This window comes from Aspergillus fumigatus, chromosome 1 (assembly GCF_000002655.1).
Source record: "Aspergillus fumigatus Af293 chromosome 1, whole genome shotgun sequence".
Lineage (NCBI taxonomy): Eukaryota > Fungi > Ascomycota > Eurotiomycetes > Eurotiales > Aspergillaceae > Aspergillus > Aspergillus fumigatus.
This window is the reverse complement of record NC_007194.1, coordinates 3,988,442-4,004,355: the sequence shown is the minus strand read 5'-3', so window position 1 is coordinate 4,004,355 and position 15,914 is coordinate 3,988,442. Positions and strand designations below refer to the sequence as shown.

The 15,914-nt window shown below is 50.4% G+C and overlaps 6 protein-coding genes across 6 annotated transcripts; 2 read left to right on the top strand and 4 right to left on the bottom strand.

The window, feature by feature from the left end:
• Positions 1-991: 991 nt before the first annotated feature.
• Positions 992-1,429, bottom strand: AFUA_1G14930 (uncharacterized protein; the record flags this gene model as incomplete). Its single annotated transcript, XM_747769.1, has 2 exons — positions 992-1,022; positions 1,086-1,429. 2 exons carry the CDS (start codon positions 1,427-1,429, stop codon positions 992-994), a joined length of 375 nt encoding a protein of 124 aa, XP_752862.1.
• A 953-nt stretch (positions 1,430-2,382) lies between these two features.
• On the bottom strand, positions 2,383-4,630 carry AFUA_1G14920 (aminopeptidase P family protein). Its single transcript, XM_077803973.1, has 2 exons — positions 4,350-4,630; positions 2,383-4,224 (listed from the first exon to the last, which is right to left on the bottom strand). Exons 1-2 carry the CDS (start codon positions 4,444-4,446, stop codon positions 2,843-2,845), a joined length of 1,479 nt encoding a protein of 492 aa, XP_077660142.1. The 5' UTR covers positions 4,447-4,630; the 3' UTR covers positions 2,383-2,842.
• Positions 4,631-4,731: 101 nt separating this feature from the next.
• ssh4 (SSH4 family protein) lies at positions 4,732-7,469 on the top strand. The gene is made up of 3 exons (XM_747767.3): positions 4,732-5,560; positions 5,618-5,923; positions 6,021-7,469. Exons 1-3 carry the CDS (start codon positions 5,107-5,109, stop codon positions 6,782-6,784), a joined length of 1,524 nt encoding a protein of 507 aa, XP_752860.2. The 5' UTR covers positions 4,732-5,106; the 3' UTR covers positions 6,785-7,469.
• A 372-nt stretch (positions 7,470-7,841) lies between these two features.
• AFUA_1G14895 (uncharacterized protein) lies at positions 7,842-9,633 on the bottom strand. The gene is made up of 2 exons (XM_077803972.1): positions 9,317-9,633; positions 7,842-9,263 (listed from the first exon to the last, which is right to left on the bottom strand). Exon 2 carries the CDS (start codon positions 8,427-8,429, stop codon positions 7,965-7,967), a length of 465 nt encoding a protein of 154 aa, XP_077660141.1. The 5' UTR covers positions 8,430-9,263; positions 9,317-9,633; the 3' UTR covers positions 7,842-7,964.
• Positions 9,634-10,502: 869 nt separating this feature from the next.
• On the top strand, positions 10,503-13,515 carry pdeA (3',5'-cyclic-nucleotide phosphodiesterase PDE1). Its single transcript, XM_747765.3, has 3 exons — positions 10,503-11,404; positions 11,664-12,352; positions 12,410-13,515. Exons 1-3 carry the CDS (start codon positions 11,369-11,371, stop codon positions 13,254-13,256), a joined length of 1,572 nt encoding a protein of 523 aa, XP_752858.2. The 5' UTR covers positions 10,503-11,368; the 3' UTR covers positions 13,257-13,515.
• Positions 13,516-13,525: 10 nt separating this feature from the next.
• Positions 13,526-15,896, bottom strand: AFUA_1G14880 (amidase). The gene is made up of 3 exons (XM_077803971.1): positions 15,695-15,896; positions 15,046-15,623; positions 13,526-14,981 (listed from the first exon to the last, which is right to left on the bottom strand). Exons 1-3 carry the CDS (start codon positions 15,826-15,828, stop codon positions 13,843-13,845), a joined length of 1,851 nt encoding a protein of 616 aa, XP_077660140.1. The 5' UTR covers positions 15,829-15,896; the 3' UTR covers positions 13,526-13,842.
• Between the last annotated feature and the right edge of the window lie 18 nt (positions 15,897-15,914).

Genomic DNA, 15,914 nt, shown 5'->3' with positions numbered 1-15,914 from the left:
CTTCCTCATACGGCTTAGATGGACGCTTCAAACGCATGGCTGTACTCCGTATATTCATCATCGAACCCTTACAGCCCCAACTCCAATGATGATAACGATGCTGACACCGTGATTGAAAAAATGCCTTTCTGTCAAGACATGAGATTTAAGAGGGGAAAAAAAAATCCACGTGGTCTTATTTTCTATTATGTTCTGTTGTGCAGAGAGTACTTGGCTCTATCATTCATGAACATACTGACATACTGTCATCGCAGTTGTCTTTACTCGATGGACGACTCAGTCCTGACCTCTATTTCTGCCTAACAAGCCTCGATAACCTAGGTTGTCCTGTGCAATTGCACTATGATGCAGGACCTAGTCCTCCAATATTCAATCTGTGGAGGAGGATAACCGCGTTGCCCTCTCAAAAACTGACGTGACAGGAATATCCCACACGCTGTTGGGTGCAGTGTAAACTGCAGTCAACTTGCGATTCGCGAACTGTTTGTCGGTGGAGATAATAAATGTGACCATCCGCGGCAAGCTTGTTTACGGAGAACTCAAGCATCAACAACCATCTCAAAGGTTGGACGCGAATTCAACCCGCGAAAACAAGCCAGCCTTGCAGGTCATCTGGTTCTCTCGATATGAGCATTGCCACATCGCGTGGGAATATTCTGGACCAGGATTCACATGGCCAAGTGTTTGGTAGACCAATCCGATACCCGTGTGATCGGCTGTACTCCCAAGGAAGAGACAGGTCAACGGGCATCATCATTGCTGCAAGTCATGACTTGGGGGGATCCATGTAAACTGGTGTCCTCGCCAGCTGGGAACGAGGTAGGCGCTTGTATTGTGTGTTGTGTCCTGATCGTGGTGTTCGATAGGGGTTGATCGTTCATCGAATCGGAATTTTATGTTTGCTTTTTGCTTTTTGCTTCTCCGTCGCAAAGCCCGGATGAGAACAGAAAATCGAAACCAGCGATACGAGGCCGGCGGATTCGTTTCGACGTCACCCAGGTAGCAGCTTCAAGGAGTGCGGCCTATGAGGCAAAAGAGTCAGGATGAATTCGGGAACGGGAAGCCTGCCAAGGAGGATAACTCACGGGTCGATATAATCGAGACCACCGAAGTACTCCAGCATGCGATAGCAGAGGTCTACATCATCACCCGGCTCACCTCCAAAAAGACGATACTGCTCTGCCTCCAGCAGCGACTTGCGCTCACGCACCTGCCCTCCCAAATACCCATGATGCCAGGTCTGGGCGAAGGGAATCGGGAAGCGGTCCAGTGAACTGCAGGCGGCCCTGGACTTGCTCACACAGTATGTAGAGGGAACGTTGGAGCCAAAGAAATTCGTAGAGGGTGGAGAAGAATCGGATGAGTTAACTCTGGAGCTGCGGTTCCGACATCTTTGGCGTGTTCGACGTCTGTTATGTCTCTGTCCCATTCTCGAGAGGGAAATAGCGAGGACGATGTTCAAAATGAAGGACGAAGGAAGTAGAGTTTTTTTCGTTTCACTTTTTGAACTCCTCTCCTGTTGATGTGGGTTGTAGTAGATGTATAGGCAGGTTGGATATAAAAGAGAAGGAGTAAACAACTTTTAAAGAATCAGCAAGAGGGGAGTGACCATCACCCCTGGGAAGGATGAGATGAGGTGAAGAAAGCAAGAGAAAAGAAAACAGAAGATCGGAAGATCCAATATGATATACAAAAGACGCACAGGGTATATAAAGCCAAGGTAGGCATAGCTCTGACGATGAGCTGGTGCTGTGGTGTGACTCACTATGGCCCAATCTGGTAATCCATCTGAGATCACGTCAGGGATAGGCCGATGAGGATACGCCATCCTCCTCTAAGTCTGCATGGCTGCCGGAGTGAAAACTCATCGTCCCGAAAATCGGATCCACCTTGACGAAGATCCACTAAGCAAAGTCTAGAAGGTTGTAAAGCAGGAGTACCTAATGTGAAAATTTATGATGACAGATGGACTAATCAGCACGGAGAATGGCGCGAAGCATCCCGAATCGTCGACGGTATACTGTGTAGATGATGCCTAACTATGGAGTCATATTCTAAGAATATTGCTCGATTCTGTGAGATTTCAACTACCAGCCATTAACGATCCGATGCCAGGAATGATGAAAAATCAGTCTGCCCGGTTCTGTCCGACTGTAGATTCTAGTTATAGTTGAATAGCTTTGCCGTGTCTGAAAGATTAAGAGGGAGAGAGCTCAGCAAGGATTCTCTCATGTTCAACAGACAGTCGGAAACAAGAAGCTTGGTGATTCATGACCTCATCCAATCCACAGAAAATTTCTTTATGTTTTAATGATAAATCACATTTTTCCTCCCCCTTTACTAAAAAAGGTGGTATGACTCCGACAGAAAAAAAAGGGATAATCCGGAAAGTCGGAGCAAGACAAAAAAAAAACTCCGCTACCAAATGCGCCAAATAATGCCATGTCCAATTTCGCCAATTCTCAATACTAATGCCAATCAGAGTGGCAAATGTGATCATGCCGTATGGTCCGACTATTTTTGATGAAAGGTTATATCATTGCGAGGGATATTACATGATTTCTCATCCTAGCCGAACCTCCCGTCATGATTGATTTGTTCATCTGTGAGTAGTGAAACAAGGGCTGGTTGGAAACTTCTGTACAGAGTATTTCATGCTATCCCAGACCCATTCCATCAGTAAGCACCCATTTCAAAGGGTATTAGGTCCCCAGTCCCAGAAGGCTGGTTCTAGGCCCTCATGTGCTGTTTCGACAATGATGAAACCACGATGACAACGAAAATGTGTCTATCCATGACCCAGCAACCCACCCTTCATCAAAGTTGAAATTAGAAAGCCGGGCTAACTGTCGATCCCCCGACGGATGATCTCTAGCATTTCTTCCCCTTTGGGAGCTGTAGTCAGGTTTTCGTGCCCAGAGCTGGTCACCAAAATATCGTCCTCAATGCGCACACCACCAATTGGAATGTATTTCTCGGCCTCGTCAAAGTTTATATACTTTGCAAAGGCCAGCTTCCGTGCATTCGCCAGAGCCAGCCGGGAAAAGTAGATGCCGGGCTCGACTGTAACCACCATACCTTCCTCCAATAATGGTGCGGAAAGTGTACAGGGACAATGGCTCATAGACGGTACCAATATCGAGCTGTAGTATTCCTTGTCCCCCTCAACAGCTGTGAGCCGTTTCGCAGACACGTCATGTACTTCGAGTCCGACGTGATGGCCCAATCCGTGCGGGAAAAAGACGGTCGATGCCCCGGACTCGCGGATTTCTTCTACCGAGCCGCCCTTGAGGATGCCTAGTCGCATCAACCCTTCAATTGCAATCACGTGTGCCAGGACCTGTAGGTCTAGAAATCGCACACCTTTCTGTATACGCTTGATGCATTCCTCTTGCATCTCTTCTACCAGCTGGTAAATGTCCCTGGCCCGCGCTGTGGGCCAGTCAGCGGCCAGGGGAAAGGTCCGGGTTACGTCACTGGCGTAGCAGTTCCACTCGGCACCTGCGTCCAGACAGACCAGCTGTCTTCCTTGAAGCGGTTCATTATTCTTCACATAATGAAGAACGGCCGCATTCTCCCCTGACCCAGCGATGATCTCATATGCTTGGTTTTTCGCTCCATGGGAGATGCAGGTGTCTAGAAAAAGACCTTCGATCTCTGCCTCTGTCGACATTCGGAGAACATTTTCGAGCACCTTGCGGTGGGCCAGAGCAGATACTCTGTTCGCTTCTCGAATCATCCGAATCTCATGCTCATCTTTGATGCCCCGAGCTGCATCCATGGCTGGTAACAGCAATTCGTCATCTAAGCGAAGTTCATTTGACAGCACCTGGGGCTTCTGGGTATCATGAAGAATATATAAGAGACTCGTCTTGTTGTAGTTATCCGCCCATCGCTGGATGTCACCCTTGAGAGATGCATGGTACCGCACTTGATCGACATCGTACCGTTCTCGAGCTTCTTTCACTGTCAAAGTCGGTCCCATCCATATGGCCCGGTGCAAGTCGAAATCGGGCACATAAAGCGTCAAGAGATCATTCTTGATATCATACGTCAGATAGCAGTCCGCCTCTTCAACCCCGCTAAGGTAGTAGAAGTATCGCCTTTGTCGGAACGGACGCGGCTGATCTGAATCTCCCCAATTAATTGTAGGCTGACCAACAAGGTAAATTAGACCAGACGAGACACCGAGCTTCGCAGCCACTCTGCGAGCATGTTGTTTTGCTGCGCCGCGAGGCTGTCAGCCCTGCGTTTTGAGTCTTGGACTGGGACAGACCCAAGCCCTGAGAAACACGCTCTGAAGGGGAAGAAAGAGGGATAGAATCCAGGAGATTGAGTACCCTACGAACCTGGATATTTATCGCAGTCATTTCTGGCCAGGGTAATGCAGATATCAAGGGCATCAACAGCACTGATAACAATATCTGACCGTCCAGAGCCACGCATCTTCTTGGTAGCTAACAGAAGGACGAAAGGGAGCCAAAGGTCTCAGAAGGTGTCAAAAGGTAGTGAGTGTTTTAGGCCGCGAAAGAAACAGGAAGGCAAGGAGCCGTGACGATCAAGGGCTAGCATTGAGGATGCAATGAAGGAGACTCTCTTGGGCATGAGAGGTCTATCCATCAATAGCGCCGCCTATTTACTAGGAGGTATTGTACTTACCGTAAGTTACCGATCACATGCATACGACAGTCCATCCCTGCTCGGAGGACCCTGCATTTTTCTAGTCAAAGGCAAGAACAATTTGAGCTCAACCAATAGTATGAAGAGATAAATTAGTGAGGAGAACTATCTGATTTGGGTGATTTGCTGCCTATACTCCGAATGCATCTTGTCTGCCGGAAGCGGCATTCTGTTGATTGACTGGCCTTGCTCGTAACTTACATACAGACTCCAAATGACGCCCCAGCTGGGCGCTCTCTCGTTCTCTCTCATTCGACTTGGACTTTCATCTCTCTTCCAACACTTTCTCCATTTCCTTCCTCTCGTCCCATCTTCTCTTTCACCCGTTTTGCGTGTCTAATCATCCTCTGTAATTAGTTCTGTCTTCTTTATCGGAACATCATAAGTATCGAAGCCAGTCGACTCTGCCCGGACGGTCAATGAACGATGCGGGGATCTGAGGCATCGGGGCCTGGTGCTATCTTCGGCGCTCCCTCGACTCTCACCACTTCCGTGATAAGGAACCCGACATCGTTCCTATCAAGCTCGACTCCTCTCCCGTCTACAGACGCAGATGTCATCGCCCAAAATGTCGAACATGTCCTGTTGTCTTTAACGTCGCACAACGATGGCGGCCTGGTTGGCGTCAGTGGCAACTCATCCGGTTCGACCGGCAAGGGTATTTTGATCGGCGTCCTGTCTGCTTTTGGCTCTGCGACCGTCGCTGTCCTCGTTCTCGCTATCTTTTTCTTCTTCAAATACACCCGACGTGGCCGGATTTTTCTTGATCGCATTGGGCGACCGGGTGAATTTGACGATGAGCAGGCGTTTGCGCGCGAGGAGGCGGAGGCCTTGGAGGTTATGGATGATATGGCGCGGTCGGAATATATGAGAGCGAAGTGTGAGTTTGAGACTATCAACCGCGCTACGTATTGATGCTAATTGTGATGGTTGCCAGCGTTCGTGGAGGCCAATCCACCCGAGTCGATGCAGACCGACATTTCGTTGTCTCAATTCCTTGCGATACAGGAAAAGGGTGTCTCAGCATGGGAATTTCAACCAGAGTTGGAAATTGCCAACTGTTTTGTCGAAGGCCGAACGGAAATCGAATTCTATGATTCGGAATGTAGTGTGCAGACCAACTTGCCAGTTCCCAAGCAGAATGACGTCTATTACTGGGAAGCGAAGATCTACGAGAAGCCAGAAAGCACTCTCATCAGCATCGGCATGACCACAAAACCGTATCCGCTATTTCGACTACCGGGTATGTCAATGTCCGAATATTCAACACTAGTTCTCCTGCACTCCTGTTGCTGCTCCTGTTGCTGCTCCTGTTGCTAACACAATTTCTCCCTTCACAGGCTTCCATAAAACTTCCGTTGCCTACTTATCAACAGGTCACCGCCGATATAATCAGCCATTCTCCGCGTCGCCCTACGGCCCTGCTTTAGCACAAGGCGATGTGGTTGGCGTAGGGTACCGACCACGGTCCGGCACAATCTTCTTCACTCGCAACGGCAAGAAGTTAGAGGATGTGGTCCATGGGGCTAAGACACAGAATTTCTTCCCTACTGTTGGTGCCAATGGTCCTTGCACAGTGCATGTGAACTTCGGCCAGATGGGATTTGTTTTCATCGAAGCCAACGTCAAAAAATGGGGCCTGGCTCCCATGACGGGCAGCCTGGCTCCTCCGCCGCCATATGGAAGCGAGCAGGGCAGTATCCTCCTTGAATCCGGTCGCGAGAGCGCTGCTCAGATCTCTCAGCGGGTCTATCAGGATGCAAGGACAAGCTCGACCGTCAGAATCCCGCCCTCTCGTAGCCCCGGACCGGTCCGATCACCAACGGATATTTCCCTCGCACCACTTGCACATATTCCCTCTCACGAAGACGTTGGTGAAGGATCAAGTCATGCTAACACCATTGCTGACGAACAAACTGCCTTATTGAACCCAACCGATCTTGATCAGGTTCCGCCTCCCGAATACTCGAGCCCGGACGGCAGTCGAAGAGGTAGTGACATCACAGGAGACCTGCCAAATCAGAGCTCACCTCCGATACCGAGTTACGATGCTGCTGTGGGCAACCAAGCCGACAATACCTTGAGGCCGGACGGCGATCACTGATTGCGTTACTATCTATCGTTTTGCCTATGCTGATGCATCATTCCCTTTCCTCGGAAAACACTCTGTCTATTTACCCTCATATATTCTGTATACTTCCTTGCCATCTGTTTTACTGTCAAATTTAGCGGACCCGGTCTGGCGTTTCAATGGGCGGATCATTCTATGACTGGATTTCTATGGGTTATGCCACCTTGCTTTACTGGCAATGATATGAAGTTACGTGTATAGGGATGGGAAATACTGTCGTTCTCTGTTTATGGTTCGCTTTTCCGCCTTAAGTCATAGGGCTAGCACAAGGACTTGGTTGTATTTCCCGTTCTGTGCGAGCTGAACGTGAATCCGTAAGCTTCCATACTGGAGTCTATCTACTATGTGACTGCCTAATCCCAGGAGTATATTCCAAACTGAAGCAGATGCCCCTCTGTCAAGCTAATCGATTTGCAAGCTATCAAGCAGCCTTTATGCCAGTAAGCCCCAATAACACTTTCCTTCCAGCCGCATCTCCGTCAACGGAGACCACTGCGCAACGATAATTGATGGGGGCAAGCTCCCCAGCTCGTGTCTTCAAGCAACTAGAATGACATCGAATAGACATATAGATTAGGGAGAATCAAAACCTCCAGGTCTCCAGCTTTTCAGTCTGCTCCCTCCCGATACAATCACGCTCTCTCATGAGGTTAAGCCTGAGTTCGCGGGCCTCTTCAATAGTGAGAGGATATGGTTCAAGTTAATCCAGCACCATATCCTGCAGCTCTCCTGGGAGCCCCTTTCGAGCCAGAACATCTCGTTGGATATTGAGGCCATCCCACCTGCCCGCCTGCTGGGGTGGGACATTGGCGGTCGAGATGATATGGACATAAGGGTCGACGAGATGCAACACCAGGGACTTGCAATGGCCCGGTCTACTCGGATCAAGGAGATGCACAAGGGCGAGGCTGGTTTGGAAAATGTTTGAGAAGGTCACAAGATGGGCCCCTCGAGGCAGGAGACTTGGCCCATGTCCCCAGTCTGTTTTTCTTCCTCGTTGCACCCGAAAACCTGAGGCAGCCAGGGGAGGCCAAATCCCTTGTGGAAGTAATTCTTGTGCAGCCAGTCCAGCAAACGTCTCTGGCGGAAGGAGAGTATGGTGGTAGTGACGTTTTTGCAGGATTAGTTGTATATGGCCGTGGCACAGATATGCTCATTCTGAGATTTCTATCAGCATGAACGTTCTTGCTTTGTGCATATCATGCAGCGTGTCATGGAACAGATGGCGAAGAGTTGAAGAAATAAGTCTTACCAATAGCCATTGGAAATGCCAGGGAGTCCCGATGTATCTTGGCGTCTCGGGTGTCAATTTGATGTCGGCCAGTTTCACAATGACCTGTAATCCTCTGGCACGGACTGTGGTCTGAAGATCAATGGGCTTCTCGCTTCTCAGTCGATCTAGCCAGAGACTAATGGGCCTGGTCTCTGGGGACTTAACAGGACGATGCTTCTCTCTTTCCCAGAGACCGTCATAGATATCTTCAACATCACTCAGACTTCCAAGCTCCAGGATCTCACGCAGCGAGTTGGAAGTTGGGACCCTACAGGTATTCAATTCGCTCGATTTGATCCTATTTCGGCGATGTAGTCGCTCGGCTCTCAAAGGTTTCAAAGTCATGTTCCACAGAGGAATGACGCCTGTGATGATCTGTTCGAGTGCATCATAAAGCGGGCAAAGGTGATCTGGGCGCTAATTGTTGTAGGAGGATGCAATACGGCAGCCCTCAGTAGTGTCTTTAAAGTTGATCTCACATGGCAGATACTGGTAATCCAGACTATATGTAGTGAACAAGTCAAGAAACTCACCTTTGGTTCCGGCTCTGCCATTATTGATTACGCTGAAGGGATCATCTTCACCCCCAAGGCCTTGGCCCCTCCTGAATGGGAAAGACAGTCATCGAGTCCGATCACTATGTCTGGGATTACTTGGCTATGACTATAAGCGAGCGCGAACAAGGACGGATCAACCAGGTTGACGATCTGTTCTCCCGGCCCGGGCTCATAGTCCTTGTCATGCTCAGCAATATTCTCCAAAGGCTCCACATCCGCCTGGAGGGCAAGCTATATCTTTGATAGCAATGTTGGATTTGACGACGTCTCCGTCCAACACAATGACCATTTCCTTTTTGAGGAATGTTTCAGCCTTGAACGTAACTTCCTCGATGACCCAATCCATCATCTCGAGGCTTCTGGCGCCATTTTCTAGCGCAATCCTCGTCAAAGATCTAATTTACTTTCAGCATGTGTGTGGGAGCAGAACTTGAGCCGCGTCTCCCACCCTTTTCTCCAAACCTGGCTCATCTGTGATATTGTTCATGACGTGCACCGTACTGATTAGAGTCTTGTCAGAGCTGGGGCCAGTCAGTTGTCGAAGAGGTCTCCATCCTTGCTTGAGAACTTACGTGCAGTGCTCAATTATGTTTGAGGGGTGCAAATCTATGCGAAATTGGTCCTGCAGGTTTAAACCATCAGAAACACCCTCCTAGGTATGGAGACGACTCTAACCAGATTTTCATGGAACAAGTATATATAGAGACCTGGTAGCATAAGCGGATCCGACTGAGTCCCCGACGGAGGACCTTCCACCTTCGAGCTCTCTATGTCGAATGCGGATTGATACTGCTTCTTGAGTAATGATACCTCAGGTGGTCCTCCGGAGATTGGAGATGCAGCGTGTGCTGTTCATCATTCTGGAGGCGAGACAAGATGGAGAGGAGAGAACCAAGAATTGCAGTGTAGCCTTCGTGTTGGTGCAATGGTGGAGTTACGCTAAGAGACTTGCATGCACTGGTGCGCATCTCATCCCAGGTATGTTCCATTGTATGGTCTTTAGTGGATATGTATTCCATATTCACATGTTCCTGCAAGCTTGTGCACTTCTCTCATCAAAGCTGGTTCTGAGGAGTGGTATGATCATGAGCGCTTGGTGCCAAGTGTCCACTCAGACTCCTTTTAAGGGCCATATCAGATTCTACAGCATCAATAACAATGCAGAGGTTCTGCATGCATCGCTCAAGACGGTGTAATATTATAGAACAAGCCTGGCGATCCCAGAGGACAAGGCTGCAAGGCAGGAATTGCCAATGCAAGAAGGCCTCAGGCAGGCACTCTGCTCTATAGCAATGATCTGCTCTATAGGTATTTCCTACCTACAGTTGTAAAGTTGCATCCACGGTAGAAGGTAAAAATGATTATCCAGTCCTCCAGCAGGAAACGATCTCCACCAGATCTCAGCAGTCAAACTCAAAGGTACCAATCAGCAGCATTTTGTCCCCACAGATACCTAACATGCTACCGACACAGTATGTTTACAACAGGTAACTGAGCTCTCTTGAGTGGTAACGTCATACCAGTCTGTCTCGTCTATCAGGTCGCCGACGATAAATTCTCTGCATACCTTCTTTGAAAAGGGTTCCTGTACCCCTGATTGTACGGTGGTCTTTTTTCTCCTGAACAAGATGGTACCATTAACTGATGAACAGCTGGGAAGTCTGGAGTGGTTGAGCTTCTCATAGACGTAACCTCCGACCGTCGACCACCTGAAACCTTGTCCTTCATTCCTCCTGTCTGTAGCCGCATTCTTGCCAACAGACAGTCGCTTCCTCCATCATATTGCGTCTAGAAAAGGTTTGCAGAGGAGATCTATTCTCCAGCCGTCTCTCTATCTTAATCTTATCTCATATTGAGTTGCAGATCCCTCTCCAGACCCATCACAATCAGAGTCATCCATGGTCGGCCGGCCTTGTCGCCGACCTCGCTCAGCCACTCAAAACGGGCCCGCTAGTGTGATCCTTGAGAGGAGACTCCCTTGAACAGTTAGTTTAATGGTGTCGGTTTATTTGGACAACTACCCGCCATCAAAATTCCAACTGGAATTTTTCTGTGGCGGTGGATTCATGCGAGCGCTGCAGCCCTGTGGACGAGAAAACAATCACATTGTGTGTGCTTGGATCTGAGCTCTAGTTGGATTGCTAGGTACTGTCACCAACATAAGGGCTGTCTGTGTTCCAACCCGCCATTCTGGAATCGCATCCCTACCATCTGGGCCGTCATCTGGTGGCTGTGATACGAGTCTGGGCAAAGGCTCTCATAACACCGTACTGCGCCCCCAACCAAAAACCCCTCCAAAAAAGAGGCCCCAAGTTCTGGGACACCTCCTGTTCTGCGGTCAGCCGTTTCATACCAGGGATCCCTCAGAAGAGTCACGCGCATCGCTTACTCACATACTGCACCCCGAAACTTGTGGGTGACACGAAACTTTAGTTTTTTGCGACCCTCGTTCTCGTCTATTCCGAGTTGTGGAGTAGGAGTTCTGATAGAGGGTGCTTAGGAGACGCATACGGAGCTGGTTATAGGTAAACAAATAAGACTTCGCATTCGCTGGGTTTCTGCATCCACTCTCTTCGTCGAGAGGACTAGACATTGCCCATCTCCGGGTTCGATTTCCCGAGACAGCGCGTCGTTTTCTGAGCTGCCGAGACGGCGACGCATTAAAACGAAGTTGCTCGATTGTTTGTCTGGGGAGCGTGTACGGAAAGGCTGGACAGTCTATTGACAATGGCGGATAAAGCAGCCTTTCAGGTGATTGTCTTGGTAAGTCCATTGTTTCTTAGCTCAATGCCCTTGAATTTACGTATCAGAAAACATGCGCTTTCGCACAAAGTTTAGCTATCCCTATGAAATAAAATGGCTCCTGAAGTTTTTCTTCGTTCCCGTTCCTCGTTGATTTATCCATCTTGCCAGTTGCCAAGTATCTCTTCCATATGTAAAACATTCGCACGGCGAACGGTGTGGACTAGCATCGGGTTCTCACATGCAGTCAAACCGGTAACTGACATCTTGTCTCATGAAGGGTCCCACGGGAGGTCCTCGTGAAGACAGCCTCACTGGACTTCTTGTCCGATCAACGTCGACGAACTGGTCGACGAATTCGGTGATTGCGGTTGACGCGGGTACCCTTGTTTCAGGGATTATTCACACTCTGGAGCAATACAATGCGGAATTAAGAGATGGCTCGTATATGATGAATGAAGGGCCTTTTGCCGGCCTCAGAATGCCCTACAAGTCTGCTCAAGCCAATGCTGCACATATTTTCCGAGACATCATTGGAGCTGTCCTGATCACACATGCTCACTTGGATCACCTGTCCGGCCTGGCGATCAACACGCCCATGCTTGAAGCAGGAAACGGGCCCAAACCTTTGGCCGCTCTACCGTCAATTGTCGCTGCCATAAAAAACCATATGCTTAACGACGTGATCTGGCCAAATCTGTCCGATGAAGATGGCGGGGCGGGTCTACTGACTTATCAACGTCTTGTTGAAGGGGGGAATCCAAGGTTCGGGCGTGGAGATGCGAAGGGGTATATCCGAGCCTGCGACGGTCTTCTAGCCCGGTGCCTCGGCGTCAGTCATGGACGATGCAGGCAACGCTTTCACCCGGAGTCTGGTACTCACCACCGCGTGGGTAGCTCAGTCTTTGCTGCTGATCCACTGATGCTGCCTTCCAGAGCTATATCCGTTGATCACTCTACGGACGCAGGGTAAGTCTTCCACACTGGAACGCGATTGGAATTCACTGACATTGAAACTATTTGAAGGATATATTCTCCAGCTCGCTCTCCCCGAATGCACCCAGCAAACACGAAAGATCCTATTTGGGCAACAGTGGAGAGCTCTGCATTCTTCATCCGTGATCACCATACTGGCAATGAGATTATTATCTTCGGTGACGTCGAACCCGACTGTGTCTCGCTTGACCCACGCAATAAACGCGTCTGGGAGGCAGCAGCACCGAAAATTGCGACCGGTAAATTGCGCGCCATCTTCATTGAATGCTCATATGACGATTCTGTCGAGGATGCAACTTTATACGGTCATCTATGTCCGCGACACCTAATTGCGGAACTGACGTTGCTGGCCGGGAAGGTTATGGAAGCCCGGCACCCGCGCATGGCGATATCGAGTATCGGAAAGCGTAAACACTCAGACTCTAACAGGTATGGCGGCAGTGGTGGCCAAGTGAGCCCGAAATCCAAGCGTTTCCAAAGCTTCTCCGTTGCAGCTGGCAAGAGGGCCGACATGGATTCTGTTACGGCCGACATGCGACCACGATTCTACTCAACCGCGGAAGGCTTGGCTGAGATCCCTGAGCTGGTTCATGACGAGCCGACACCGAGCTACCACGAGCCTGACGATGTAAGCGATACTGAAAATTCGGTGGATCCTGCACCACAGTCCACCAGCCCTGGAGAAGCTCAGACCAGTGACTCTGGGCAGCTTCCGCTGTCGGGTTTATCTATCTACATCATACACATCAAAGAAGATCTGACCGATGATATCCCTCCCCGAGAACGAATTTTACAACAGCTTCGATCCCGAGGCGAAGCCGCTAGACTAGGCTGCGAGTTCTACGCTCCCCATCGCGGAGAAGGCATTTGGGTTTGAAACGGGGAAGGTTGCGGAAAGCAATTTTCCCTCATACTGGTACTGACTGCTACCAGTCCATACTCTCTTGCACCCCAGAATTTTGTACAAGGCTGGTTTTGAGCGTTTCAAACGAAGGAAGTGAAGGACACTTTCACATTTTATTTGCAACGATGCAGTCCCGACTGTGTTGCTACGACGTTTATCTGATTTACCCTTAGTCCATGAACCCTATCCCATACATCAAGCGCAGAAGCCGTCGACAATAGCTATGGTGTTCTTTCACGGCTGCTGGACAGCCAGTTTTTGTCATACCATGATAATATAATTACATTTCATTCTGACAGTGGTTGATTGTTCGCTTTGCCTAATTATGACCTCCTTCCTGTCCATAAAGAATTTATTCCAAGCATGTCAAATTTCAATCAAGGACCATGTCGTGCTCCGCGGTAGTTCGGTCAACAAGAGCACACCATCTCTGAATCAGACCAGGCTAGGTGGTTTATACAGATCTTCCAAAGGCGAACTAGCACAGACAGGGATCGCGAGACTACGGTCTTATATACATAAAGATAAGTCTCATCTTGTTCGTATATAGGTGTACCACTCAAGAGGAGCCTTCTGCGGTAGCTTTCGCAATTACATCCTCCCATAGACAGCCGTCGCCGGCCGGAATCCTCAAGCCAGTCGACACTCCGTCCGGTCGATCAGATTTCGATGGCTGGTTCCCAGGGAGATCCAAGATCGCTTCTCCGTCCCTGGCGAAAGCGATGAGGTCTTCTTCCGATCCCCATTCGCCCATAGCCATTACACCGACGGGGACACGGCCCCCTTTATCACCACCGGAGTACCCAGCGGGACAACTGATGGCTGGACACCCGCTGAAATTCGCCAGCCAGACATACTCCATATTCCGGACAGAGGCCTTGCCGTCGGACACGCCGCGGGCAAGATCCGTCTCGCTTTCGATCCTCCAGCCGGGAATGGGAGATGTCGGGGTCAGAATGAGTAGACCGGGGTGTTGGCGGAAGAGGTAGGCGAGGTGGGACATGAGGAGGTTGCGGAGGCGCTGGGCGGCGATGAGATCCTGTGCGGTGATCTGCCACATGCCCATGCTGACGAGGACCTTGTTGGGGGCCGTGAGGGCGCCGATCTGTGCTGGTGTCAGGCCGGACGAGATTTCTGACATAATCGTTAGCACGTGTGCGCGCTGGCCCTCGGGGAGGTAGGGGATGGCGATGTCGACGACGGTGTAGCCTTGCTTGCGGTAGAAGTCGAGGGCGGCGTCGAATACGGCTCGGACGGGTGGCTCGGCGCGGTCGATCCAGGAGGGGACGATACCGATTGTCTTGCTCCGGGGTCTTTGAGCTGTAGATGAGATGCTCGACATGGGGTCTGGGAAGGTGGCGGAGACGGGGTCTTCGGTTGCCGGCGCAGGGGCTGCCATGAGGCGGTAGGCCAGAGCCAGGTCATCGATGCTGGCTGCCATCGGTCCGTAGACGCCGACGGTTGGAGCTAGCGAAGCTGTCGGGAAGCCGCTGACGCGATTATGGGTGGGTTTCAGGCCCCAGATCCCGCAAAAGGAAGAGGGGATGCGAATTGAGCCTCCGCCGTCCGCGCCGAGCGCGATGGGCACCAGGCCTGCTCCGACCGCATAGCCAGACCCTCCTGAGGAGCCACCGCAGTAGTAGTCCTGGTTGTGAGGGTTTCTGGGTGTCCCGTAGTTCGGGTTGTTGTTTGTGGTGTCTGCCTCCGGGTGTGCTTGTGAGATTTCTGGACTTCAGGAGTAATGGAGATGTTCGATTCTTACCCAGACCAAGTTCATGCATGGTAGTCTTCCCAATAATGATAGCACCAGCTTCTTCCCACTTCTGCACGCACCAAGAGGTGCCCTCAAACCCTCCCTTGAAGTCCAGGTTGCTTCCGAGGTTTCGTCGGTACCCTTCGACGTGCACCTCGTCTTTGACCGCAACCGGCACCCCGTCAAGAGGCCCCAGGGGCTGCCCTTGCTTGTATCTCTGAGTCGAAGCTTCCGCCGCCGCGCGAATCCGCTCTACCTGCGACTCCACAAAGGCGACCGAGTGCTTCCCGGGCGGTCGAACATCACGCCGGATCAGGGGTAACAGTGCCTCCACGACAGCAGTCGGAGTCAATTTCCCGGACTTATACAGCGCATGGTAGTCCGCAGAAGTGTGGTAGTTTGCAGAACCTTTTCGGCTTTTTGGCGATGGTGGAAGCTCCTCTGTGGCTGCACGCTTCGAGTCCGCGACAGGAATCACAGTTGGATTGTAGCGAGGAGCATAGTCGCGCAGCTGTGGGATTTTGCGAATTACTTCAAACCCTGCATTGCGCCAGAAGAAGCTTTGAACAAATCCGACAGAGTGAATGCTGTTATGAGATGTCAGCGGGGTGAGATGGATGGTGGTGGTAGTTTCTGTACGGGATCTCGATCCACATACATGGCAGCTCCGATGGCCAAGGGTGCGCCGCGGAAGACGGGAATTGATTGTGTCTCGTTCTGGTAGGGGACACACGGTCCTTCGCGGACCTCAGGATAATGAACAAATCGAATCTCGTTCTTAAGGGATTCCATTTCACCGAGCAATCTTTTTTTCCCCTTTTACTAAAGTGAAGGATCGACAGTAAAGGGTAAGTAGTGTTTGGGGAGTGTCATATTTA